At 38.1% G+C, this 24,905-nt stretch overlaps 2 protein-coding genes and 1 pseudogene across 2 annotated transcripts; all 3 read left to right on the top strand.

Annotated features, from left to right (window-relative positions):
• The first annotated feature begins 3,718 nt into the window (after positions 1–3,718).
• LOC121813006 (nectin-2-like) lies at positions 3,719–8,634 on the top strand. Its single transcript, XM_042216402.1, has 3 exons — positions 3,719–4,111; positions 7,714–8,079; positions 8,156–8,634. Exons 1-3 carry the CDS (start codon positions 3,973–3,975, stop codon positions 8,632–8,634), a joined length of 984 nt encoding a protein of 327 aa, XP_042072336.1. The 5' UTR covers positions 3,719–3,972.
• A 2,223-nt stretch (positions 8,635–10,857) lies between these two features.
• LOC102288776 (nectin-2) lies at positions 10,858–23,033 on the top strand. The gene is given in 8 exon segments (XM_005951642.3): positions 10,858–11,223; positions 14,828–15,169; positions 15,282–15,584; positions 16,549–16,642; positions 20,860–21,014; positions 21,521–21,620; positions 21,829–21,925; positions 22,215–23,033. Coding segments are annotated over 8 exon segments (1,242 nt in total). The 5' UTR covers positions 10,858–11,084; the 3' UTR covers positions 22,227–23,033.
• A 430-nt stretch (positions 23,034–23,463) lies between these two features.
• The window catches only part of LOC121813007, a 4,957-nt pseudogene continuing 3,515 nt past the window's right edge, over positions 23,464–24,905 (top strand).

The following is a 24,905-nucleotide window of genomic DNA, read 5'->3' as shown; positions in this document are numbered from 1 at the left end:
AGTCATGGAAACTCTGCTGTCTGAAACTTTGTGCTTTATTTCTACTAACTATTTTCTACTAACTTATGATTGTTGTATTCAGTCATATTTATTCATAACTTTAAACTGCAGTAGTCAGTGATTGATTGACTAGCACCACTCACATATAAGTGTTTTCGTGACGGGTGCACTGTGAAGTGTGATTAAAGAGTGATATATATATACACACACACACAAAAACAGGATATGACATTATGCCCATAGAAAATAGTGGTGTTACTGCAAGTAAGAATAATTTAGGCAAGGCAAGGCAAGTTTATTTGTATAGCACAATTCAACAACAAGGTGATTCAAAGTGCTTTACAGAGACATTAGAAACAAGAACAAATAAAAAGCATGATTTAAAATTGATTAAAACAAGCAAATAAACTAACTAACTAATTAACAAACAAACAAACAAACAAACAAAACAGTATATAAAATCAAAACAGATAAAATCAGAACAGTAGATAAAATCAGTAGTTAAATGTAAGTTTTGAAATTTAAGCTTAAAAGTGTGGATTTGGTGCTTTATTCAAATGCAGCTGAGAACAGGTGAGTCTTCAACCTGGATTTAAATAAACTGAGTGTTTCAGCTGATCTGAGGCTTTCTGGGAGTTTGTTCCAGATATAAGGAGCATAAAAGCTGAATGCAGCTTCTCCGTGTCTGGTTCTGACTCTGGGAACTGATAAAAGACCGGATCCAGATGACCTGAGGGATCTGGAAGGTTCATACTGGGTCAGGAGGTCACTGATGTATTTTGGTCCTAAACCATTCAGAGCTTTATAGACCAGCATCAGAACTTTAAAGTCTATCCTCTGACGGACAGGCAGCCAGTGTAAAGACCTCAGAGCTGGACTGATGTGGTCCACTTTTTTGGTCTTAGTGAGGACTCGAGCAGCAGAGTTCTGAATGAGCTGTAGTTGTCTGACTGATTTTTTAGGTAGACCTGTAAAGATGCTGTTACAGTAATCAAGCCTACTAAAGATGAATGCATGGACTAGTTTTTCCAGGTCCTGTTGAGACATCAGATCTTTTATCCTTGAAATATTCTTGAGGTGATAGTAAGCTGACTTTGTTATTGTCTTAATGTGTTTTTCTAAGTTTAGGTCTGCATCCATCACTACACCCAAATTTCTCGCCTGGTTTGTGGTTTTTAGATGTATAGATTGAAGTTCTCTGGTGACCTGTAATCGTTTTTCTTTGGCGCCAAAGACTATTACCTCAGTTTTGTTTTTGTTTAGCTGGAGAAAATTGTGGCACAACCAGTCATTGATTTCCTCAATGCATTTAGTGTCACTGCTGAGTGCCTGCAACACAATGCATCTTTTGATGCAACCTATAAAACAGATTAAGACAAACTGGAACAAATTAGTGGCCCAAGTCAGCTTTAAATACCATCAGGTGCTTAAAGCTGACGTCTCACAGATTCCCAAATTCCAGGTTTCGACACTCTGTGACCAAAGTTCACTGAACCAACAGCAAAAGACGACCAAAACTATGCTTCATGTTTGAAAAACATTGTAATGATTTCCCTTTTATTTTGGCTCTCTTGCTTCCATCATAATAAAATTGCACTTCCTATCTCTGTGTGTGTATATATATCACCCTTAATCACACAGTGCACCCTGAGAGAGGTGCTTTACAAACACTGACTACTGCAGTCTAAAGTTATGAATAAATATGACTGAATACAACAATCATAAGGTAGTAGAAAATAGTACGTTGTGATGATTTCACTTTTATTTCGGCTCTCTTGCTTCCACCATAATAAAATTGCACTTCCTATTTATGTGTGCTTCAAGACCAATTTTCCATCAAAAACCCTATTTTCTGCCTTATTCGCTTGCTCATTATGTACACTAAAAAGCCACATTTCTGCTATTAAATACACGAGAAATATCAATGTCTCTAATAAACCTCTGTAACTGAAAAATAGAAAGGTTATGTTTTTCACTAAAGAAATCTTCAAAAAGAGCTTATATTGGTTGGTTTATAGCAGATTTACTTACACAAGCAATTTGATGTTAATTGGCAAACATTTAACGCAAAAAAAAAAATAGGTCATAATTTTTTGCACTCGATATTAATATTAGTTTAGATGGAAGCACATCTTTTATAAATCACTCTTAAACTAACCACGACTATGAGCGCTATTTAATGATAGTGCACGTTTTGTTTTTTGCTTCACGATTGTGTAAATATGGCCCCAAAAGGCTGTGCAGGAACAGGAAATGTGGTACTTTTATGAGGCTGCGGTCGGAAGTGCGTTTTACGTCAGAAAAAATAACAAAATGTGCTCAAAAACGGGTGCAGTGAAGAGATTACAGCACTTGGAGCTGACTAAACTTAAAATTAACCTGCAATGGATCTTGTGGAAATCTATCGTTGTTTCATTGTAACATGAGCCCTGCCAGGGCTGGACTGGGACAAAAAAGGAATTATAGGAAAAACCTTTGAATAAAAACAAATGCTGTTGTGACAGTGATGTACACTATCTTGTTGGTAAATAGGTATCAATCTAATAAACTTAAACCTACACTATCCCTTAAACAGTACTTACCGGAAATGTCCCCTCTCACGGACAATAACCATATCCAACTTCTTAATAGCAATGAACTGGTCTGCATTGGTGCATCATATCTTTATTCTCTTCCCCCTCCTGCCCCCCCCCTCTTTCTTAAATAGATAACTATCATATCTGATATCATATCTCACAGTACAATAATATTGAATGGGTTGCATTGTTGTATTTTGTCATGTTTCTCAGGTCTTTGTCTGAATTTCTACGAACATTATTGCTAAGGATTGTCTTATTGCATTGGAGTCACACTGGGTTAAATATGTACACTTGGGTTTTAAGGGGTATTTATTATTTTCTTCTTTTTTTGGGTTGTATGGAAGCCCCAAACGCAATTTCATTGTTCTTGACAATGACAATAAATAAATACTACTACTATCAATGCGATAAACAAACAAGAGAAACGGGACTTGCGACAGAAAAGCCGATCAGCTGATCATTGATAAGTTTCATGATTGAAGTAGCAACACGAGAGGGAGGGAGAGACAATGACAGAAGAAGAGGCAGCTGACAGCGTAAAGACACAGAATAACTCCAGCTTTGTGTCTTTTTTTTTTCATTCTAGCTGAAGTACGGGACAAATGCGTTCCTTTTCACCTCAATACAGAACTTTAAAGTTCAACCTCATCGGCTGTAATTGGTCCAGCCCAGAGTCGATCATGACCAATTAGCCAATCCACCGCCTTTAATTGCTTATACTGTTACAAAAAACAAACAAACAAACAAACAAAATGGCATGGCCCATAAAAACGAAAAATCATCTTTAAGTCATCAAACTGTAAATTATAAATTTTAAATTGTTATTGATCCCTTTACCCCGAGTCCTAAAGTGTATATTTATTTTCTTACTCTTCTCATATTTATTGTTTGTTTACTTGCACTGCTGTAACCGGAGCCTCGTCGGCTCGTCTCTCTATACTGTACTTATGTAGCGGAGATCACAATAAAGTTTACTTTGACTTCAGCAGCGAGCAGGCGCACCTAGGGCTCTCGCGCTCACTTTTCGCGCGTAGAATTTCGTGTTTGTTGGTTTGTTTTTACTTTCTTTTATTTTGCTCCAGCCAGCCAGAGGATCCCCCGCCGCTCCGCCCTCTCCTCCCTGTGTAAGCAGCAGGCGCACCTCGCAAACGGAGGGCGCCCTTACTCCCAGCAAATGGGCGATAGAAAACCGATCGGTGCCTGTACCATTCCCACTATGCGATGGCCTGACGTAGGGGCAGAATGAGTACGAGCATTTTTTTTTTATTGCCGATGCCCACGATGCCGCCCCTGGCAACCGCCCGTCGCCCGTATCAAAAACCGCTACTGGTTGTAGGTACTAACTAAGGTACCTTCCTAATGCCACTTCGCTGCAACAGAAAATCTTTGCCTAATGATTTGTTTCTCCGTGAAGTTGGTTTATGTGAATATCATTTTAACTCTAACAAGATCAGTGGATGGAAGTTATTGCGACTCCATGAGCAGTCTGCTGCTCCCGATGGTGGTGCTTCAGTGCACATATGTAGTAGAAGGTACGTATGATATCTTTTATTGCTATTATTTTAATTACTTCTGCTTTTGTGGAAGGCAGTTCTGAGCAGGCTTTGATCAACGTTTTGGGGTTAGGGAGTGCTGGGAGCGGCACAGCCTGTTGCCAAGGGTAGGCACCACAACACCCCCTGCCAAATACAAAAAATAAAATAAATGAAGTGCGGAAACACGTAAACACCATAAGTGCCGTTATTTTCCCTTAGAAAATCTGTGTTAAATCAGTAAAAAAAAGTTAAAAAAAAAATCAACACTACAAGAATTTGAATGAGTGATCAGCCGATATCACCAGTTACCACAATGGCACAAAAGCATTTTAAACAAACAAAAAACCCCAAACAAAAACAAATAAACAAACAAAATAAACACAACAAAAGAGCATCCGTTTAAGGAGCTTCATTTGTGCTTCATTCAATTTTTCTGTGTTTGCCTGATCCCCTTATCAGCTTAGACTAAGTGTAAAAACATGTAAAATACAATCAGACGCCCAGAACTGATGACTGTCCTTACAGACAGTTTGAACAGTTTGGACATTAGTACACCGAGGTGAGGAAATCACCGAAACCCCTGAGTGTCCGTTCACATTTGAAGTATTTTAACTGTGCACCTGAAGGTAACACTTTAGCTTATTATAAGCTGCAGTTTTAACAGTGTAATTAAGCAGCAGTCCTGTCTTTGATACAAAAGGGCACTCATCTGTGTACATTTGGAGTTTGGGTGGGGGAAAATATTATCCATATTTGGAGAGGTTCTGGTCAGCAGGTTTATTGTATGTCTTGTCTTTTGTGTCCTAAGAGACCTCTTGGTTGGACGACTTGTAGACTTTCTAATGGTTAACCAATGGATTTGCTCACCTGTGTTTGTGCCTGACATGTGCGCCCTGTGAGGTTTAATTTTATGTTCTAGGTTTAAACTTTTAGGTGTGCTCAGCTCAAAAGCCCAGTCATTATAATATCATACACGTCATGCCTTGTAAAACATCCTTCATAGTTAACGTAAAATTCTCAACAGAGTCCTCTTCTAGCTCATAAACTGTACGTGTGTAGTATTCCATAGCTAACTGTTCCAATATGCCTAAGAAAATACACAATATTTCATCTGATATTTCATAATGTCACAAATTACCAAAGGAGTGAGAAGTCAAAGGAGAGACATGACCAGCATCTTCCCCTTCTTCTCACCTAAAGCCTCCTCTACTGTCTGGGCTTTAACAGATGAAAACATAAACCTGCTTATTTATTCTGGATATTGTCACAATTACTTATTTTCAGAAGAATAGAGCTTGATCACAAATTAGGCTACATTCTCGACCAATCGATCGATCAATCAATCAATGTATTTATAAGCACATTTAAAAAACAACACAAGTTGACCAAAGTGCTGTACAAAGTAACAAAACAAAAGAAAAAAACAAGCACCAAAAAAGTAACAGAAATGTTACTTTTGTCCAGCAATATTATATCCACTTCAGAGGTTTCACTTGTGCTGGCTGTAGCTTCCACCCAGAGAAAGCTTAAGCCTCAACTCATAGCCTCTGTTGTTTATTTCAGCAGCTTCACTCATTACAATCACAAACCAACACAAGAGCTTGTTGCCATTTTTCAGCTGAAACTAAACTCATCTTTTACTCTCCCAGTTTCTCCTTATTTCTCTCCTAGTGATCTTTAGCTTTGTTTCTGTTACACCACAATTAAATCCATATCGCTTCTTTCAAAATAACACATCCCCCTTTATAGGAAGTAAGTAAATAGAATTTATTTATATAGCACTTTTCACAGATAAAAATCATAAGGACTTCACAATAAAACCAGAAATATATATAAATAATAATATGAAACAATGAAAAAATAAATTAAAAGCTTGTTTGCATAGAAATGTCTTCAGCTGCTTTTTAAAAGACTCAGTGGAGTTTGTACAGGATAAAGAAAACAGAAGAGAATTACACAACCCTCGTGCCACTGCCTGAAAAGCCTAATCCCCACATGAACCCAGTACGTGGGACCAACAGTAACCTCTAACCTGAAAATCTGAGGTCTAAAGCATGAGATTTTAACAGGTCAGAGATATATTGGGGAGCTTCTCTGTGTAGAGCACGGAAGTTGTTGGTTTTTTTTAAATAAAACCTAAACTGGACTGGCAACCACTGAAGAGAAGCCTGGAGTATTAACTGGAGTAGTATGTGACGTCTTATTAGTGCCAGGTAAAGTCTTGCTACAGTATTCTGTACACTCTGAACGCGATCCAAAGCTGATCAGTTGAAGTAAGTAACCTATTCAATAAAACCTATTCATGAATGAAAGAAACCTACAGACATCTAGTAGTGAGATTTTACACATTCTAACTTGTACTTGTATTTTTACATTGTTGTGTTGTTTTGTTTTGTTTTACTTGTAGATTGTAGCTCTTTGTTAATGAGTGTACAGTTCAACAGTAACTCTCGTGGTGAGGAGAGTTTTTGAGGAGCCTTGTTCACTGAAGTTCACTGTATATAAAATTTTATCATGAAAAGAATAAATGAAAGATGAATTCAAGCAGTGACCCCAAGATATGAATCCTTCATTCGACTGGTCACATGTTCCTTAATTTCTATACTACAGGGCAGAGTTTTTATGTAACTAACTGAAAGACTTTAAATTGTTTAGCTTTTTGATTATCCATCCAAACTGCAACCAGGATCTGGTTTTACATTGTTTTGAGCACATGTATTTGCTTATGACTTCAAACTGAAAGCATGGGAATCAAGCTGCAGATTATTGTTTTCACATTCCTCTGTCATGGAGATTTAAGGTGGGGTATGTTTTCAGAGTCATTTTCCCAGGCCACTAGAGCATGCAACCTTGAGTGTTTCACATGTTGTTAAGGACATGAGTTGTTACCTTACTTGACAGATTTCAGTGTATGTTCTTGTTATTTTGATCATTTAATAAACAAAAGTAATATTAAGTAGATTAAACACCTAAGAAAATGGTTAAAAACATTAGAAAAACCAAACCTGCAGAGAGGTTTTGTCATGCCTGCAGTTCATTTGTCATTACTCTGTAATCAGTGGTGATTAGAACATAATTCCATCAAGTATACCAATTTTTGTCACTGTTAAGTTACAGATGACTAACATACATTGGATGTGACACATGAAGAAGATGCACACAGAGAACATAACATGAAATGTTACAATAATTATGAAATAAACAATCTTTATGGAAAAACAAATGATTTAATGACTTTTTAACATATAGATGGTAATAATTTCTGGCCGTGTCACAGTGTTTGTGCAAAGTTTTGTTCAGGTCGACCTATTGGTTAGGGAGCAGGAAGGCTACATACAGGCATATATACATGCTATGATAAATATAGTAAGAACATTATCACTATCCTAGGGATTTATCCTTTAGTTGAAGGCAGAATTTTTATTATGGGAGGAAAACGCTGTATTTGTCTGAAAAGAACTACCAAACATAAGTTCAAGATTTAGCGAAGAAATCAAGCACACACAAAGAAAGAAAAGTTTGGTTTAGTCTTCTTAGAGACTCTTTTTTTCCTTTCTACTTTTATTTGGCCTGATCTTTAATAGTATTTCACTTTACAGCTCTTCAGGTGATTGGTGGAAATGTGAAAGTGGTTCAAGGAGGTACTGCTATCCTGCCGTGCCATGTCACTGGTACCAATGATGACCTGACACAGATTACCTGGCAGAGGAGGACGAGAGAAAAACCTCACAATGACAATTTCCTCACTATCCTACCCAGAGAGGGAGTGCAGTTTGTCAATGGAGGTGATGATCGATTTAAATATATCGGGAATTTTAACAACAAAAATGGAACTCTCCAGTTATCCAATGTTGCCCTGAAGGATGAAGGCAGCTACACGTGCATCTTCACCTTGTTTCCCAGTGGAAATCAGAAGACTGAGATACCTCTAAACTTGCTTGGTATGATAAAATTTAAAATTCTGGGTTTGTATGTGAGGCAGAGACAGAGTTACTTTTACCATTCTTCTTCATGTTGATTATTGTGCTGTAACTCTCCTAGTGCCTCCTTTCACAAACATCAAGGACAATCTTCCCACTTTGGGCACAGAAGAGGTTTTATTTGCTACCTGCACGGCTGCTGGATCGAAGCCTCCTGCAGAGGTGAGGTGGCTCACTGGTGCTTTGGGAGACAAAGTGAGGACAACAACAAACTCCACACAGTATGACAACGATACAACTACCACAGTCAGCTCTCTGTTTGGTGTTCCTACGAGAGAGATTAACGGTCACCAGGTCCAGTGTGTCACTCTCTATTTAGTGTCACTGCTGAGTGCCTGCAACACAATGCATCTTTTGATGCAACCTATAAAACAGATTAAGACAAACTGGAACAAATTAGTGGCCCAAGTCAGCTTTAAATACCATCAGGTGCTTAAAGCTGACGTCTCACAGATTCCCAAATTCCAGGTTTCGACACTCTGTGACCAAAGTTCACTGAACCAACAGCAAAAGAAGACCAAAACTATGCTTCATGTTTGAAAAACATTGTAATGATTTCCCTTTTATTTTGGCTCTCTTGCTTCCACCATAATAAAATTGCACTTCCTATCTCTGTACTTCCTATCTCTGTGTGTGTATATATATCACCCTTAATCACACAGTGCACCCTGAGAGAGGTGCTTTACAAACACTGACTACTGCAGTCTAAAGTTATGAATAAATATGACTGAATACAACAATCATAAGGTAGTAGAAAATAGTACGTTGTGATGATTTCACTTTTATTTCGGCTCTCTTGCTTCCACCATAATAAAATTGCACTTCCTATTTATGTGTGCTTCAAGACCAATTTTCCATCAAAAACCCTATTTTCTGCCTTATTCGCTTGCTCATTATGTACACTAAAAAGCCACATTTCTGCTATTAAATACATGAGAAATATCAATGTCTCTAATAAACCTCTGTAACTGAAAAATAGAAAGGTTATGTTTTTCACTAAAGAAATCTTCAAAAAGAGCTTATATTGGTTGGTTTATAGCAGATTTACTTACACAAGCAATTTGATGTTAATTGGCAAACATTTAACGCAAAAAAAAAATAGGTCATAATTTTTTGCACTCGATATTAATATTAGTTTAGATGGAAGCACATCTTTTATAAATCACTCTTAAACTAACCACGACTATGAGCGCTATTTAATGATAGTGCACGTTTTGTTTTTTGCTTCACGATTGTGTAAATATGGCCCCAAAAGGCTGTGCAGGAACAGGAAGTGTGGTACTTTTATGAGGCTGCGGTCGGAAGTGCGTTTTACGTCAGAAAATATAACAAAATGTGCTCAAAAACGGGTGCAGTGAAGAGATTACAGCACTTGGAGCTGACTAAACTTAAAATTAACCTGCAATGGATCTTGTGGAAATCTATCGTTGTTTCATTGTAACATGAGCCCTGCCAGGGCTGGACTGGGACAAAAAAGGAATTATAGGAAAAACCTTTGAATAAAAACAAATGCTGTTGTGACAGTGATGTACACTATCTTGTTGGTAAATAGGTATCAATCTAATAAACTTAAACCTACACTATCCCTTAAACAGTACTTACCGGAAATGTCCCCTCTCACGGACAATAACCATATCCAACTTCTTAATAGCAATGAACTGGTCTGCATTGGTGCATCATATCTTTATTCTCTTCCCCCTCCTGCCCCCCCCCTCTTTCTTAAATAGATAACTATCATATCTGATATCATATCTCACAGTACAATAATATTGAATGGGTTGCATTGTTGTATTTTGTCATGTTTCTCAGGTCTTTGTCTGAATTTCTACGAACATTATTGCTAAGGATTGTCTTATTGCATTGGAGTCACACTGGGTTAAATATGTACACTTGGGTTTTAAGGGGTATTTATTATTTTCTTCTTTTTTTGGGTTGTATGGAAGCCCCAAACGCAATTTCATTGTTCTTGACAATGACAATAAATAAATACTACTACTATCAATGCGATAAACAAACAAGAGAAACGGGACTTGCGACAGAAAAGCCGATCAGCTGATCATTGATAAGTTTCATGATTGAAGTAGCAACACGAGAGGGAGGGAGAGACAATGACAGAAGAAGAGGCAGCTGACAGCGTAAAGACACAGAATAACTCCAGCTTTGTGTCTTTTTTTTTTCATTCTAGCTGAAGTACGGGACAAATTGCGTTCCTTTTCACCTCAATACAGAACTTTAAAGTTCAACCTCATCGGCTGTAATTGGTCCAGCCCAGAGTCGATCATGACCAATTAGCCAATCCACCGCCTTTAATTGCTTATACTGTTACAAAAAACAAACAAACAAACAAACAAAATGGCATGGCCCATAAAAACGAAAAATCATCTTTAAGTCATCAAACTGTAAATTATAAATTTTAAATTGTTATTGATCCCTTTACCCCGAGTCCTAAAGTGTATATTTATTTTCTTACTCTTCTCATATTTATTGTTGTTTACTTGCACTGCTGTAACCGGAGCCTCGTCGGCTCGTCTCTCTATATACTGGACTGTATGTAGCGGAGATTACAATAGTTTACTTTGACTTCAGCAGCGAGCAGGCGCACCGAGGGCTCTCGCGCTCACTTTTCGCGCGTAGAATTTCGTGTTTGTTGGTTTGTTTTTACTTTCTTTTATTTTGCTCCAGCCAGCCAGAGGATCCCCCGCCGCCCCGCCCTCTCCTCCCTGTGTAAGCAGCAGGCGCACCTCAACGGAGGGCGCCCTTACTCCCAGCAAATGGGCGATAGAAAACCGATCGGTGCCTGTACCATTCCCACTATGCGATGGCCTGACGTAGGGGCAGAATGAGTACGAGCATTTTTTTTTTATTGCCGATGCCCACGATGCCGCCCCTGGCAACCGCCCGTCGCCCGTATCAAAAACCGCTACTGGTTGTAGGTACTAACTAAGGTACCTTCCTAATGCCACTTCGCTGCAACAGAAAATCTTTGCCTAATGATTTGTTTCTCCGTGAAGTTGGTTTATGTGAATATCATTTTAACTCTAACAAGATCAGTGGATGGAAGTTATTGCGACTCCATGAGCAGTCTGCTGCTCCCGATGGTGGTGCTTCAGTGCACATATGTAGTAGAAGGTACGTATGATATCTTTTATTGCTATTATTTTAATTACTTCTGCTTTTGTGGAAGGCAGTTCTGAGCAGGCTTTGATCAACGTTTTGGGGTTAGGGAGTGCTGGGAGCGGCACAGCCTGTTGCCAAGGGTAGGCACCACAACACCCCCTGCCAAATACAAAAAATAAAATAAATGAAGTGCGGAAACACGTAAACACCATAAGTGCCGTTATTTTCCCTTAGAAAATCTGTGTTAAATCAGTAAAAAAAAGTTAAAAAAAAAATCAACACTACAAGAATTTGAATGAGTGATCAGCCGATATCACCAGTTACCACAATGGCACAAAAGCATTTTAAACAAACAAAAAACCCCAAACAAAAACAAATAAACAAACAAAATAAACACAACAAAAGAGCATCCGTTTAAGGAGCTTCATTTGTGCTTCATTCAATTTTTCTGTGTTTGCCTGATCCCCTTATCAGCTTAGACTAAGTGTAAAAACATGTAAAATACAATCAGACGCCCAGAACTGATGACTGTCCTTACAGACAGTTTGAACAGTTTGGACATTAGTACACCGAGGTGAGGAAATCACCGAAACCCCTGAGTGTCCGTTCACATTTGAAGTATTTTAACTGTGCACCTGAAGGTAACACTTTAGCTTATTATAAGCTGCAGTTTTAACAGTGTAATTAAGCAGCAGTCCTGTCTTTGATACAAAAGGGCACTCATCTGTGTACATTTGGAGTTTGGGTGGGGGAAAATATTATCCATATTTGGAGAGGTTCTGGTCAGCAGGTTTATTGTATGTCTTGTCTTTTGTGTCCTAAGAGACCTCTTGGTTGGACGACTTGTAGACTTTCTAATGGTTAACCAATGGATTTGCTCACCTGTGTTTGTGCCTGACATGTGCGCCCTGTGAGGTTTAATTTTATGTTCTAGGTTTAAACTTTTAGGTGTGCTCAGCTCAAAAGCCCAGTCATTATAATATCATACACGTCATGCCTTGTAAAACATCCTTCATAGTTAACGTAAAATTCTCAACAGAGTCCTCTTCTAGCTCATAAACTGTACGTGTGTAGTATTCCATAGCTAACTGTTCCAATATGCCTAAGAAAATACACAATATTTCATCTGATATTTCATAATGTCACAAATTACCAAAGGAGTGAGAAGTCAAAGGAGAGACATGACCAGCATCTTCCCCTTCTTCTCACCTAAAGCCTCCTCTACTGTCTGGGCTTTAACAGATGAAAACATAAACCTGCTTATTTATTCTGGATATTGTCACAATTACTTATTTTCAGAAGATTAGAGCTTGATCACAAATTAGGCTACATTCTCGACCAATCGATCGATCAATCAATCAATGTATTTATAAGCACATTTAAAAAACAACACAAGTTGACCAAAGTGCTGTACAAAGTAACAAAACAAAAGAAAAAAACAAGCACCAAAAAAGTAACAGAAATGTTACTTTTGTCCAGCAATATTATATCCACTTCAGAGGTTTCACTTGTGCTGGCTGTAGCTTCCACCCAGAGAAAGCTTAAGCCTCAACTCATAGCCTCTGTTGTTTATTTCAGCAGCTTCACTCATTACAATCACAAACCAACACAAGAGCTTGTTGCCATTTTTCAGCTGAAACTAAACTCATCTTTTACTCTCCCAGTTTCTCCTTATTTCTCTCCTAGTGATCTTTAGCTTTGTTTCTGTTACACCACAATTAAATCCATATCGCTTCTTTCAAAATAACACATCCCCCTTTATAGGAAGTAAGTAAATAGAATTTATTTATATAGCACTTTTCACAGATAAAAATCATGAGGACTTCACAATAAAACCAGAAATATATATAAATAATAATATGAAACAATGAAAAAATAAATTAAAAGCTTGTTTGCATAGAAATGTCTTCAGCTGCTTTTTAAAAGACTCAGTGGAGTTTGTACAGGATAAAGAAAACAGAAGAGAATTACACAACCCTCGTGCCACTGCCTGAAAAGCCTAATCCCCACATGAACCCAGTACGTGGGACCAACAGTAACCTCTAACCTGAAAATCTGAGGTCTAAAGCATGAGATTTTAACAGGTCAGAGATATATTGGGGAGCTTCTCTGTGTAGAGCACGGAAGTTGTTGGGTTTTTTTTTAAATAAAACCTAAACTGGACTGGCAACCACTGAAGAGAAGCCTGGAGTATTAACTGGAGTAGTATGTGACGTCTTATTAGTGCCAGGTAAAGTCTTGCTACAGTATTCTGTACACTCTGAACGCGATCCAAAGCTGATCAGTTGAAGTAAGTAACCTATTCAATAAAACCTATTCATGAATGAAAGAAACCTACAGACATCTAGTAGTGAGATTTTACACATTCTAACTTGTACTTGTATTTTTACATTGTTGTGTTGTTTTGTTTTGTTTTACTTGTAGATTGTAGCTCTTTGTTAATGAGTGTACAGTTCAACAGTAACTCTCGTGGTGAGGAGAGTTTTTGAGGAGCCTTGTTCACTGAAGTTCACTGTATATAAAATTTTATCATGAAAAGAATAAATGAAAGATGAATTCAAGCAGTGACCCCAAGATATGAATCCTTCATTCGACTGGTCACATGTTCCTTAATTTCTATACTACAGGGCAGAGTTTTTATGTAACTAACTGAAAGACTTTAAATTGTTTAGCTTTTTGATTATCCATCCAAACTGCAACCAGGATCTGGTTTTACATTGTTTTGAGCACATGTATTTGCTTATGACTTCAAACTGAAAGCATGGGAATCAAGCTGCAGATTATTGTTTTCACATTCCTCTGTCATGGAGATTTAAGGTGGGGTATGTTTTCAGAGTCATTTTCCCAGGCCACTAGAGCATGCAACCTTGAGTGTTTCACATGTTGTTAAGGACATGAGTTGTTACCTTACTTGACAGATTTCAGTGTATGTTCTTGTTATTTTGATCATTTAATAAACAAAAGTAATATTAAGTAGATTAAACACCTAAGAAAATGGTTAAAAACATTAGAAAAACCAAACCTGCAGAGAGGTTTTGTCATGCCTGCAGTTCATTTGTCATTACTCTGTAATCAGTGGTGATTCGAACATAATTCCATCAAGTATACCAATTTTTGTCACTGTTAAGTTACAGATGACTAACATACATTGGATGTGACACATGAAGAAGATGCACACAGAGAACATAACATGAAATGTTACAATAATTATGAAATAAACAATCTTTATGGAAAAACAAATGATTTAATGACTTTTTAACATATAGATGGTAATAATTTCTGGCCGTGTCACAGTGTTTGTGCAAAGTTTTGTTCAGGTCGACCTATTGGTTAGGGAGCAGGAAGGCTACATACAGGCATATATACATGCTATGATAAATATAGTAAGAACATTATCACTATCCTAGGGATTTATCCTTTAGTTGAAGGCAGAATTTTTATTATGGGAGGAAAACGCTGTATTTGTCTGAAAAGAACTACCAAACATAAGTTCAAGATTTAGCGAAGAAATCAAGCACACACAAAGAAAGAAAAGTTTGGTTTAGTCTTCTTAGAGACTCTTTTTTTCCTTTCTACTTTTATTTGGCCTGATCTTTAATAGTATTTCACTTTACAGCTCTTCAGGTGATTGGTGGAAATGTGAAAGTGGTTCAAGGAGGTACTGCTATCCTGCCGTGCCATGTCACTGGTACCAATGATGACCTGACACAGATTACCTGGCAGAGGAGGACAAGAGAAAAACCTCACAATGACAATTTCCTAACTATCCTACCCAGAGAGGGAGTGCAGTTTGTCAATGGAGGTGATGATCGATTTAAATATATTGGGAATTTTAACAACAAAAATGGAACTCTCCAGTTATCCAATGTTGCCCTGAAGGATGAAGGCAGCTACACGTGCATCTTCACCTTGTTTCCCAGTGGAAATCAGAAGACTGAGATACTTCTAATAGTGATTGGTATGTACAAAATATTCCCAAAATTCTGGGCGTTTGTATGTGAGGCAGAGACAGAGTTACTTTTACCATTCTTCTTGCATGTTGACCTACTTCTGTGCTGTAACTCTCCTAGTGCCTCCTTTCACAAACATCAAGGACAATCTTCCCACTTTGGGCACAGAAGAGGTTTTATTTGCTACCTGCACGGCTGCTGGATCGAAGCCTCCTGCAGAGGTGAGGTGGCTCACTGGTGCTTTGGGAGACAAAGTGAGGACAACAACAAACTCCACACAGTATGACAACGATACAACTACCACAGTCAGCTCTCTGTTTGGTGTTCCTACGAGTGAGATTAACGGTCACCAGGTCCAGTGTGTCACCAGCAGTGACGCCATGTCTAAAGAAGAAACCCTGCCCTTCAGCATACAGGTCTACTGTGAGTATCAGCTGTTAATAGAGTTTATTATTTGTCTTTTGTGTCATTTTTAATAAAGATTTTTTTTTATTTGACCATAAAAATGTATATTAAAATGATATACAGATATAAACAGCCATAGATTGAACTGAAAAAAAGAAGTTGAACTGAATCAGGAAAAGCCCCGTAAGGCAGTATCAAATACTCTTTACCAGTCAATTTGTACTGTCTAGATATTTCAGCTGCCTCAAATGAGTTTTGTTCACATGAGCGCAGGTATCAACTTACCAATATTCATCATTTAATAATTTTTCAGTTGCATGTATATGTTCAGGTCAGAATTAACTTACAGCAGCTAAAGTCAGAAAATGGCTCAGCAATCCAGTTGTTTTAAAGCAGAGGTACCATTTATGATTTTGGGGGCACACCACTATCCTGCAAAGTAAAGCTGCTGACGATGTCTGTTTTTAGCCATGCCTATTTTGTTTGTTTCTGGTCTACTACTTCCAGCATGACAAAACACCATGTGACAAAGTCTGCCTCAAACTTGTTTGTGAAGCCTGACAATCAGTCCATTATTTTCACTGATCTCCACAGTCATAAGATCCATTCAGTACACATGAGGAATGAGGATGAAGCAAAACTAATAGAGGCTTGTTTTGAAACTGAACACAGGTTCCTCTGGTTTTGTCCGGTGTTATGTATCTGGTGGAAGTCCCTGAGAAGAACACAAAATTTAATATCCTCAAAACTTTCCATAAAAAAAAAAAAATTAATATCCTTTTTTCAGACAAGGTGATTGTAAGTGAGCCCTTGGCAACCTTCGATGTGTAGCATAGGATCACTCCTTCAAACTAAATAAAAGAAACCAGAATTTATGGTTTTGTGTTACATGATAGGATTCCGGCAAATGTGAAATATTACTTTGACACCATTAGTATTTCCTCATTTCAGAATTAACACTGTTCTCTTTCTGTTTATGCAGTCCCTCCCACAGAAGTGAACATTAGAGCAATTTCTGAGAACTCATTTGAGTGTGTGACAGAAGCCAACCCAAGCGCAAACTTTACCTGGAGCAGGTAAAGTAGTTTGAATAATGATTTAAGCTGAAACTTTAATTTGCTTCTCTTTGTTTGTCTTGTGCAACCTGTTTTTAAAAAGCCCTGAGGAACAAAAAGATGTATTGTATTTAGTGATATACAGTATAACACATAATAAAGTTGTTGGGAGTTAATTGTGGAAAATTAAAGAAGGCAACATTTAAACTTTAGCTGATGGGTGTTTCCTGAACATGCACGCTTTAGGAACAGACTGTGGTTAAACTGTAGGTTCTGAAAAAAATAAAATAATTTAAGGTAAATATATACATCTACAAGTAGAGAAGTTTGGGGTATTATTGTTTTTAGATGTTTTACTAAGTTTTTGAGGTTTTGTTCTTTTTGTCTTCCAGATATTCCTCCTTAGCTGTAGTTAAAAATACATTAACATGGAAAGTTATGCTATGACGAGGCATCTGCCATGTGTTTGTCCTTCCACAATTCACAACAGTCTCTACTCCTAGAATATTGCTCATATTTTAGTGAAATATTCACAAAATTATCACATAATGGATATTCACTCAAACTGGGGTCAAGGTCATAACTGTCATTTTATGGGCACTTTTCTATGTTCACAAGAATTACTCATCAAATTTTAGTGAAATTAGATAAATGTGACCTGGATATGACAGTTTGGGAGTTTTCTTGACTTGAGAGGATGTGAATTCTCATTGGTGTGTGCAATACAGCCAACCAGTGTCAATTGAACTTATAACTTTGTGAACATATCACGGCACTGGCTCCATCTGTCTGAAAGCCCCCACCATCATTCCCATCCCCCAAAGGACTGGAATAGACAGCCTCAGTGACTGCAGAATCATACTCCTCATGTCTTGTGGTCATGAAGTGTTTCTTGTGGATAGTGTCTCAGCACATCACAAACATCACAAACCTCCTTCCTCCCTGTCTCCACCACCAATTTACAGTTTACAGCACAAATTTACCATCACCCTTCACAGAACGCGAAGCCATCTAGAGAACAGGAAGAGCTATGTGAGTATGCTCTAGCGTTCAACACCATAATCTCATCATCACCTTCAGATGCCCCTCCCAACTGGTCCTGGATCATAGGTTCCATCACCACCTGGCCCCAATCAGTCAGACAGCCCCCATCCAAGTTTGTCTCCAACTTCAGGTTTCTGGGCACCCACATCTCTGCCAACCTGGACCCACAACAGCATTGCCCTGGTAAAGAAGGTCAAGCAGTAGCTGCACTTGTTCCATATCCTGAGGAAGAATAACTTTGAACCAGTAGCTAAAGCTGGTCTTCTATTTCTCCTCAGTGGAGAGCGTGCTCTCCGACTGGCTGGGTGGTAGGCTGCACAAGGGGGAATTAACACTACCTGAAAAATCATTGGCTGCCCTCTGCCACCCATGGAGGCCTTTGCCAGATCCTCCTGTCTCAGGAGAACAAAGTCCATCACAGGCGCTCTGGACGGCGCCTCAGGTTAATCAGGTTCCAAACATCCAGACTCACAAACAGCTTCTTCCCCAGGGCTATTTAGACTGTAAACAAACACTATCCCCCACATAGTATGTGCCTTTGTATTGTATACCTCTTTTTTGTATTCTCTCTTATCTGTTGATTATTCCTGCTGCATTACTATTTATATTTGGCCTGGTGCAACCACAATTTATATACATATGTACACTGACAATAAACAGCTTTTCTATTCTATTGAGGGATTATGGATGGACGTTCAGCTCAAGTAGATGCTATAATAAGTCATGGTTGGTTCTTCAGATAACAATCAACAAAACAAACATTTAAGGTATTTATTTAAGCTGTTTAGTTTTTAGCAGTTACTGTGAGCAGTTTCACATTTTACTGTATTCCCTATGGCAAAAACTGTCATTACTGCAGGCTGTCAGAGTCATTACTGGCTCTGACAGTAATGCTTGCTGTAATGTTTTTTAGCTTCACTGAACAGATTTAGTCAAGCTTGAAACACCCCCGAGGTTTTACTCTAGCTGTTTTTGCCTTTTTACTTCAAGTGCATTTTGTTCAGGAGTTTCCCTATCGTGATTTTAAGACCAAAATCCATGATTCATTTCTCATTTGTAAATGGCCTGTATTTGTATAGCACTTTACTTAGTCCCTAAGGACCCCAAATCGCTTTACTCAACCAGTCTTTCACCCATTCACACACACATTCACTCACTGGTGATAGCAAGCTACATTGTAGCCACAGCCACCCTGGGGCGCACTGACAGAGGCGAGGCTGCCGGACACTGGCGCCACCGGGCCCTCTGACCACCACCAGTAGGCAACGGGTGAAGTGTCTTGCCCAAGGACACAATGACCGAGACTGTCCAAGACGGGGCTCGAACTGGCAACCTTCTGATTACAAGATGAACTGACAACTCTTGAGCCACGACCACCCCATTGGCCCTATTTGTGTGTGTGTATATATAGATATATATGTAGATTTCCTGTACACAATTAGGTACAAACGGGCCACAAGTGAAGGTTAATTGTGTGTAAAATGTAAACTACTTCATGAAACTGTATTTCTTTTTGGGTAAATCACTGTGGCGACTTATGTCAAACTCATAACATTGTCTTACTTTTAGTGTTGTATTTTATGTTCTTTTGAGATTTTTCATTATTAACTGATAACAGCTGATTGGAGTAGGTGGCGTAGGGAATCATTTCCTGTTGAAAAAGAGTCACATGACCAAATTTATGTGAGGACACATGAAGTCTGAAGCATAAAGCCCAGCAGACAGAGAAAGTAGATGAACACTATTATGGTAACCTTCATCTCCAACATGGGTTTTAGGTTTTGTTAAACCAGCTAATAAAAAGAAAGCCTGACTGCATTGAACTTGGTTTGTGGATTACCCCTTTGGGCAGTACTTCGTACCTGTGCTGTCCTGGTGCTCCAGGAACCCTGGAGGGTTGTGTAAGCTGGTTTAGCTCAGCAGGCAAAAGCTAAAAAGAGTTTTGAAAGATGGTTTCATTTAATTACTCTCAAATCAAAACCAATCGGTCATGTCTCGTTCAACTATGAGGGTAACACGTTCACTCAGACATGATCAAATGGGACTTATTTATGGGTATAAAACAGTGGGCACTAAATATATAACTATTTGGTCAGGTGTGATACAGACTTGCCTGTTTTTCAGGGTAGGTTATTTCCATGATGTGTGCACAGTTCATATTGAACATAAGGACATAGTTAAATGAAATGCTGATTCATGAAAAAGAAACATACATCCATCCATTTTCTTCCACCTATCTGGGGCTGTGTTGCTGGGGCATCCGCCTAAACAGAGAAGCTGAGCCTGCCTTACCACAGCAACCTCCCTCTAGCTTGTCAAGGGGAATGCCAAGGCGTTCCCGACCAGCTGAGAGATATTATCGCCCCAGCGTGTTCCACATTTTGCCTCCTTCCAGTGGGACATAGCCGGAACACTTTGCCCTGGAGGCATCCTTGTCAGATGCCTGAATCACCTCAACTGGCACCTTTTGATGTGTAGCAGAGTAGCAGCACTACTCTGAACCTCTACCAAATAGCTGATGTCCTTACTGTATCTAAGGGAGAGGCCAGTCACCCTTAATTTCCTCCACTTGTATCTGCAATCTGTTCTTTCAAAACAACAACGCTAAAGTCCAGACATTACAAATGACATAATCATTTTTTTTCACATTGCAAAACAGTCTTTTTACACTAAATATTTCATTATGCATATTCACCAGTGTGACTCAGCAGTGCTTGGCTTCTCTCTCTCCAGTTCACTACTTATACATTACATGTGAGGAATTCCTGGTAAATGCAGTGTTTATGCATCTAAACAGTTTTGCTTTAAGTGCCTCTAAAGCTTCATTAAGTTATTTTTAAGAGTTTTAGCATCAGTGATCCACAGAAGATGAAAGAAGCCATCTATGTCAACTGTGAATGACCTTCTTTGAACAGAAGTGGTGGGGCTGGTTCTTTTTGGCACAATGAAAGGCGCCACCACTTCTGTTCAAAGTATTCTGTAATCCAGTTTTAAAATCCCTTCCAGATGCTTTTTCTTTCCAAGTTCCTTAGACTAGTGTGGTAGAAAACTTTACCCAAACTTAGAATGTCTTCACAAAAAAATGTATTTCAATTAAAATTGAATTGATTGAAATTCATTGGACTTTTGGCATATCTTGCATTTTTCTGCCCTATCTCTACATTTTATGTTGAGCCTCGTTTATGTTTTTCCAGATCTGCCCAGTCTTTGCTGCAGTCTGCTGTCAAAGTAGATGGTGCAAAGCTACAACTGCTGAGTCTGACCTGTGATCTAAATGGCCTCTATCAGTGTGAAGCGTCTAATGCATATTGAAGTAAACATAGTCAGCTCTATGTGCATGTGGCATCAGGTGAGGTCAGCTTGGATTTAGCTGTGCAGTTTGTCCAAATCTGAATTTTTTTTGTGTGATTTCTGAGCTTTTGTGTGTTGTTATTCTGTTTTCTTTTTTGTCCATTCCTGTCAAAGGAAACTTGAACATCTAGACAGATTTCTTTGGTAAGCAGCTAGTTTAGAGAAGTGGTTGCCTTACCCTAAAGTCAGCACAAAACAGACAAGTTATTGAATAATGGATGCCTTACCCAGTGCAGTATAGGATCATATTCAATTCAGTTCCACCAATGGAAGCTCAGACCATGTCCTATCTTGTGATTCTTTTCATGATCATATCAAGTTTGTTTCATTTACTTTTGTGCATCAGAACTTGTCAGTACAGGGACATTTTTGAATGTTTTTGGTACAGATGTTGCATGGTGTTTGAATACAGATTCATCTTAATGTGAAATATAAAACTAAATGCCAGGTAAGTGAGAGAGAACAATAGATCATTTCATATTCTCACTACCTGTGTCTTTGCAGGAACATGCTCGGCTGCTTGGGCCTCATTTGCTGTTTTTCTTTTCCTGAATGTCATTGGGGCTGCAGCCTGGTGGTTTTTCAAATCTGGATATTTTCAAAGGTGCGTAGAACAATAATCATACAAGCATACAGGATGTAGCATGATAAGTAGCTATTATAGTATTTCAATATTTCATATTGTTGAAACTCCTCAATAAAATCTAAAAGTCTCCACTTGAATTTAAAATTGATTGATTTTATTTCAAAATTGACCCCAAAATTTTCCAACTCTATACGACAAACGATGTCATTTTTTCCTGTGGTATTAGGTTTTTCCCCATGCATGGCGATGAACACAGTGACCCACGATCTCCCAGTAGTCCAGGTGATGATCATGGACAAGATCACCAAAAACTGCAGAGAGAGGTTAGTACAGTTAATTTGTTGAAATGTGAGTTTTTCCCTCACTGTTAATATGTGTCTTGAAATATGTTGGCACTAGTGTAAAACTTTCTGATATGCAGTTACTGGGGGTGTATTTATAGTTTAGTTATGAAGAAATTATTTTATTTAATCTCTAGTAAAAGACCCAAATAGTAACACCAGTAACATTAGTAGCTTATTATGATTGTGTTTAATATTATAGAAGTTTAAATGTTTTTTTTCTAAAATCTCCAGTTGAAAATGAACAGATATTCTGAATTATCCACCTTAGGACTCTGTCTGACAGCAAAAGAAGAAAAACATCTGGACTGAGGGCTCCACTAGTCTTTCAGCTGGTAAATGAACAGATGAAACACAGGTGGAAGTTCCTGGTATCCATTCACATGCCTACCTCTATTTTATTTACCTTTCTTTCTACCTTTTCTTTTTTTTCCCTTCTTTTTTTTTTTTACTGTTGCCACACATTAAATTTAGAGTAATCCCCACTGATGCCTGCTTGTTGATGGAAATATAATAAAGTATTTTACAAATATATATCGGCTGAAAATATAATTTGGACATTAATTAGGCCTACAAATCAATATTTTCAGATACTATTTGCTGACCTGGGGGATTTGTATGAACAGCATTAAAATTCACTCAGACTATCAGATTTTGTTTTTCATAGGCAGTCTAAAAGTTGAAAATTTGATTTACCTTTGACCTTTTTTGTTTTGTGTTTTTTTCTTCTGGTTCTAGTGTCCTGTTTAAGACATTTCAAGTAAACTTAAATGCTTTTGAATGTAATTTCTCAATTTAAGACCAAAAAAAAAACAGTTGACTAAAAGATGCTGTCTACCACTGCTGTTTTTTTGTCTGTTTGTTGTATTATTATTATTTATTTAGCTATTGGTTGCATAGTTAGTTAGTTGTGTAAGTGTTATTTGGGTTTGGTTGTGACAAATCATCTACAAATTGGAAGGTTGGAGGTTCGAACCCTGGTTGCTCTAGTCTGTCTGCCAAATCATTCTTAGGCAAGATACTGATGTGTTCATCAGAGTGTGATTATTAGATAGAAAGCACTTAGATGTTAGTTTGTTTCACAGAACACACACACACACACACACAGATAGATAGATAGATAGATAGATAAGATAGATAGATAGATAGATAGATAGATAGATAGATAGATAGATAGATATGTCCCTCGTCCTATGGCGAGTACCTGGATACAGACGGACAAAATGGTGGTGGCTAACCAATCGGACATAGTGGTGGTAGACAAACAGAAGAAGACGGCCGTAGTGATCGATGTAGCGGTTCCGAATGACAGCAACATCAGGAAGAAGGAACACGAGAAGCTGGAGAAATACCAAGGGCTCAGAGAAGAGCTCGAGAAGATGTGGAGGGTGAAGGTAACGGTGGTCCCCGTGGTAATCAGAGCACTAGGTGCAGTGACTCCCAAGCTAGGCGAGTGGCTCCAGCAGATCCCGGGAACAACATCGGAGATCTCTGTCCAGAAGAGCGCAGTCCTGGGAACAGCTAAGATAGTGTGCAGGACCCTCAAGCTCCCAGGCTCCGAGAGAGAAAGAAAAAAAGAGACAGACTAATTTCAATACAACTTGACGTCATCCTGGCTGTTTCTCCTGGAAAAAAGCAATGACTGTTTTCATGGGCTGTGATTGCGATAATTTAATGCGAAGCAAATTTTACGTAATACTCTGTAGTTTGGTGCCGATATCTGCGCTTCTGCTGACCAGCGACGCTGACGGTAAGTAGAAAATGCTGCCTGTCCTTGCTTTTTGTGCTGATGTAACTGCAGATCAAGGTGTTTACGCAGTGGTGAAAAAAGCTATATTCTAGTAAATTAAGTTCAACGAGACTATGGTCATTTTAGAAATCCAAAACGCTGCATCCTGACAATCAAGGAAGGTCATAGATTGTCCTTTGAATCGACATACATGATTTCAAATGAGATATAAAAGCCGTTTATAATCGAAATCCTGATAAGATATTACTACAAAACAGAGGTTTACTAAATACAAACACTCCATAGTTTCCCATTAAGCCTAATAAATGGTTTGAAAAAACTGCTGTTTCATGCTGAGCGTTCTGGGAAAATCAGTCAGTGCAAAGCTGTAGATCGAGGAACACCATTTGCACGCGAGATTGTGGCAAATCTCTTTATATATTTTCAACATGAGGAGATGGTGATGATTTTTTATTTATTTATTTATTTTGTATGTCTTTGTTATAGTTTATTATCAGCTTGTTACAGTTTCTGTTTAGTTCGGTTTCGGGTATGGTTCTAATAAGACAGACACTATATCTACAGGTGAGGGTAATTAATATTTGATCCGTGTTGAATTCTTAAATTTCCTCATTTACGAAGAAATGGGTACTCTCTAATTTTTATTGTAGTTTCGTTTTATTGGAGAGAAACTGATGCCATCCAAAAATCCAGAAAAACATTACATAAAAGTTATAAATTGATTGGCATGTTATTGAGTGAGAAAGGTATTTGATCCCCTACAATCTAGAAGCAATTCTGACCCCAACAGACTGGCTGTTTTAGTGAAGCTCAATCGTTTTATACATTTTATAGCCAATCAATCAAATTTAGTTTTAGCAGATACATGAGATTTTGCTTTGCCAGTTACCAACATTTTAATCTTTTTCATTTTAAGTGAACTGGTTCTCCTAGAACTAAGTGTATCTTTGAAATCATCCAAGCTAATAGAGGTGTATTTTTGCTTCTGGGTCATTCCATCTCAAATCAACAAATTTCTAGAAGAACCTTTTTTTGATTTGCATAAACATATCAACAGTGTTGGGTAAGTTACTTTAAATTAGTAACTTAGTTACATTACTAGTTGCTTCTATCAAAAGTAACTCAGTTACTTCAAGTTACTCGTTACTTTCAGAGTAACTAGTTACTAGGTAAAGTAACTTTGGTTTTACTCAGAATTCTCTTGTTAATGTG

This window comes from Haplochromis burtoni, unplaced genomic scaffold (assembly GCF_018398535.1).
Source record: "Haplochromis burtoni strain Fernald_Lab_line unplaced genomic scaffold, NCSU_Asbu1 Contig_1038, whole genome shotgun sequence".
In the NCBI taxonomy this organism is placed as follows: domain Eukaryota; kingdom Metazoa; phylum Chordata; class Actinopteri; order Cichliformes; family Cichlidae; genus Haplochromis; species Haplochromis burtoni.
Note: the sequence above shows the minus strand (reverse complement) of the source record. Positions and strands in the feature narration are given on the sequence as shown.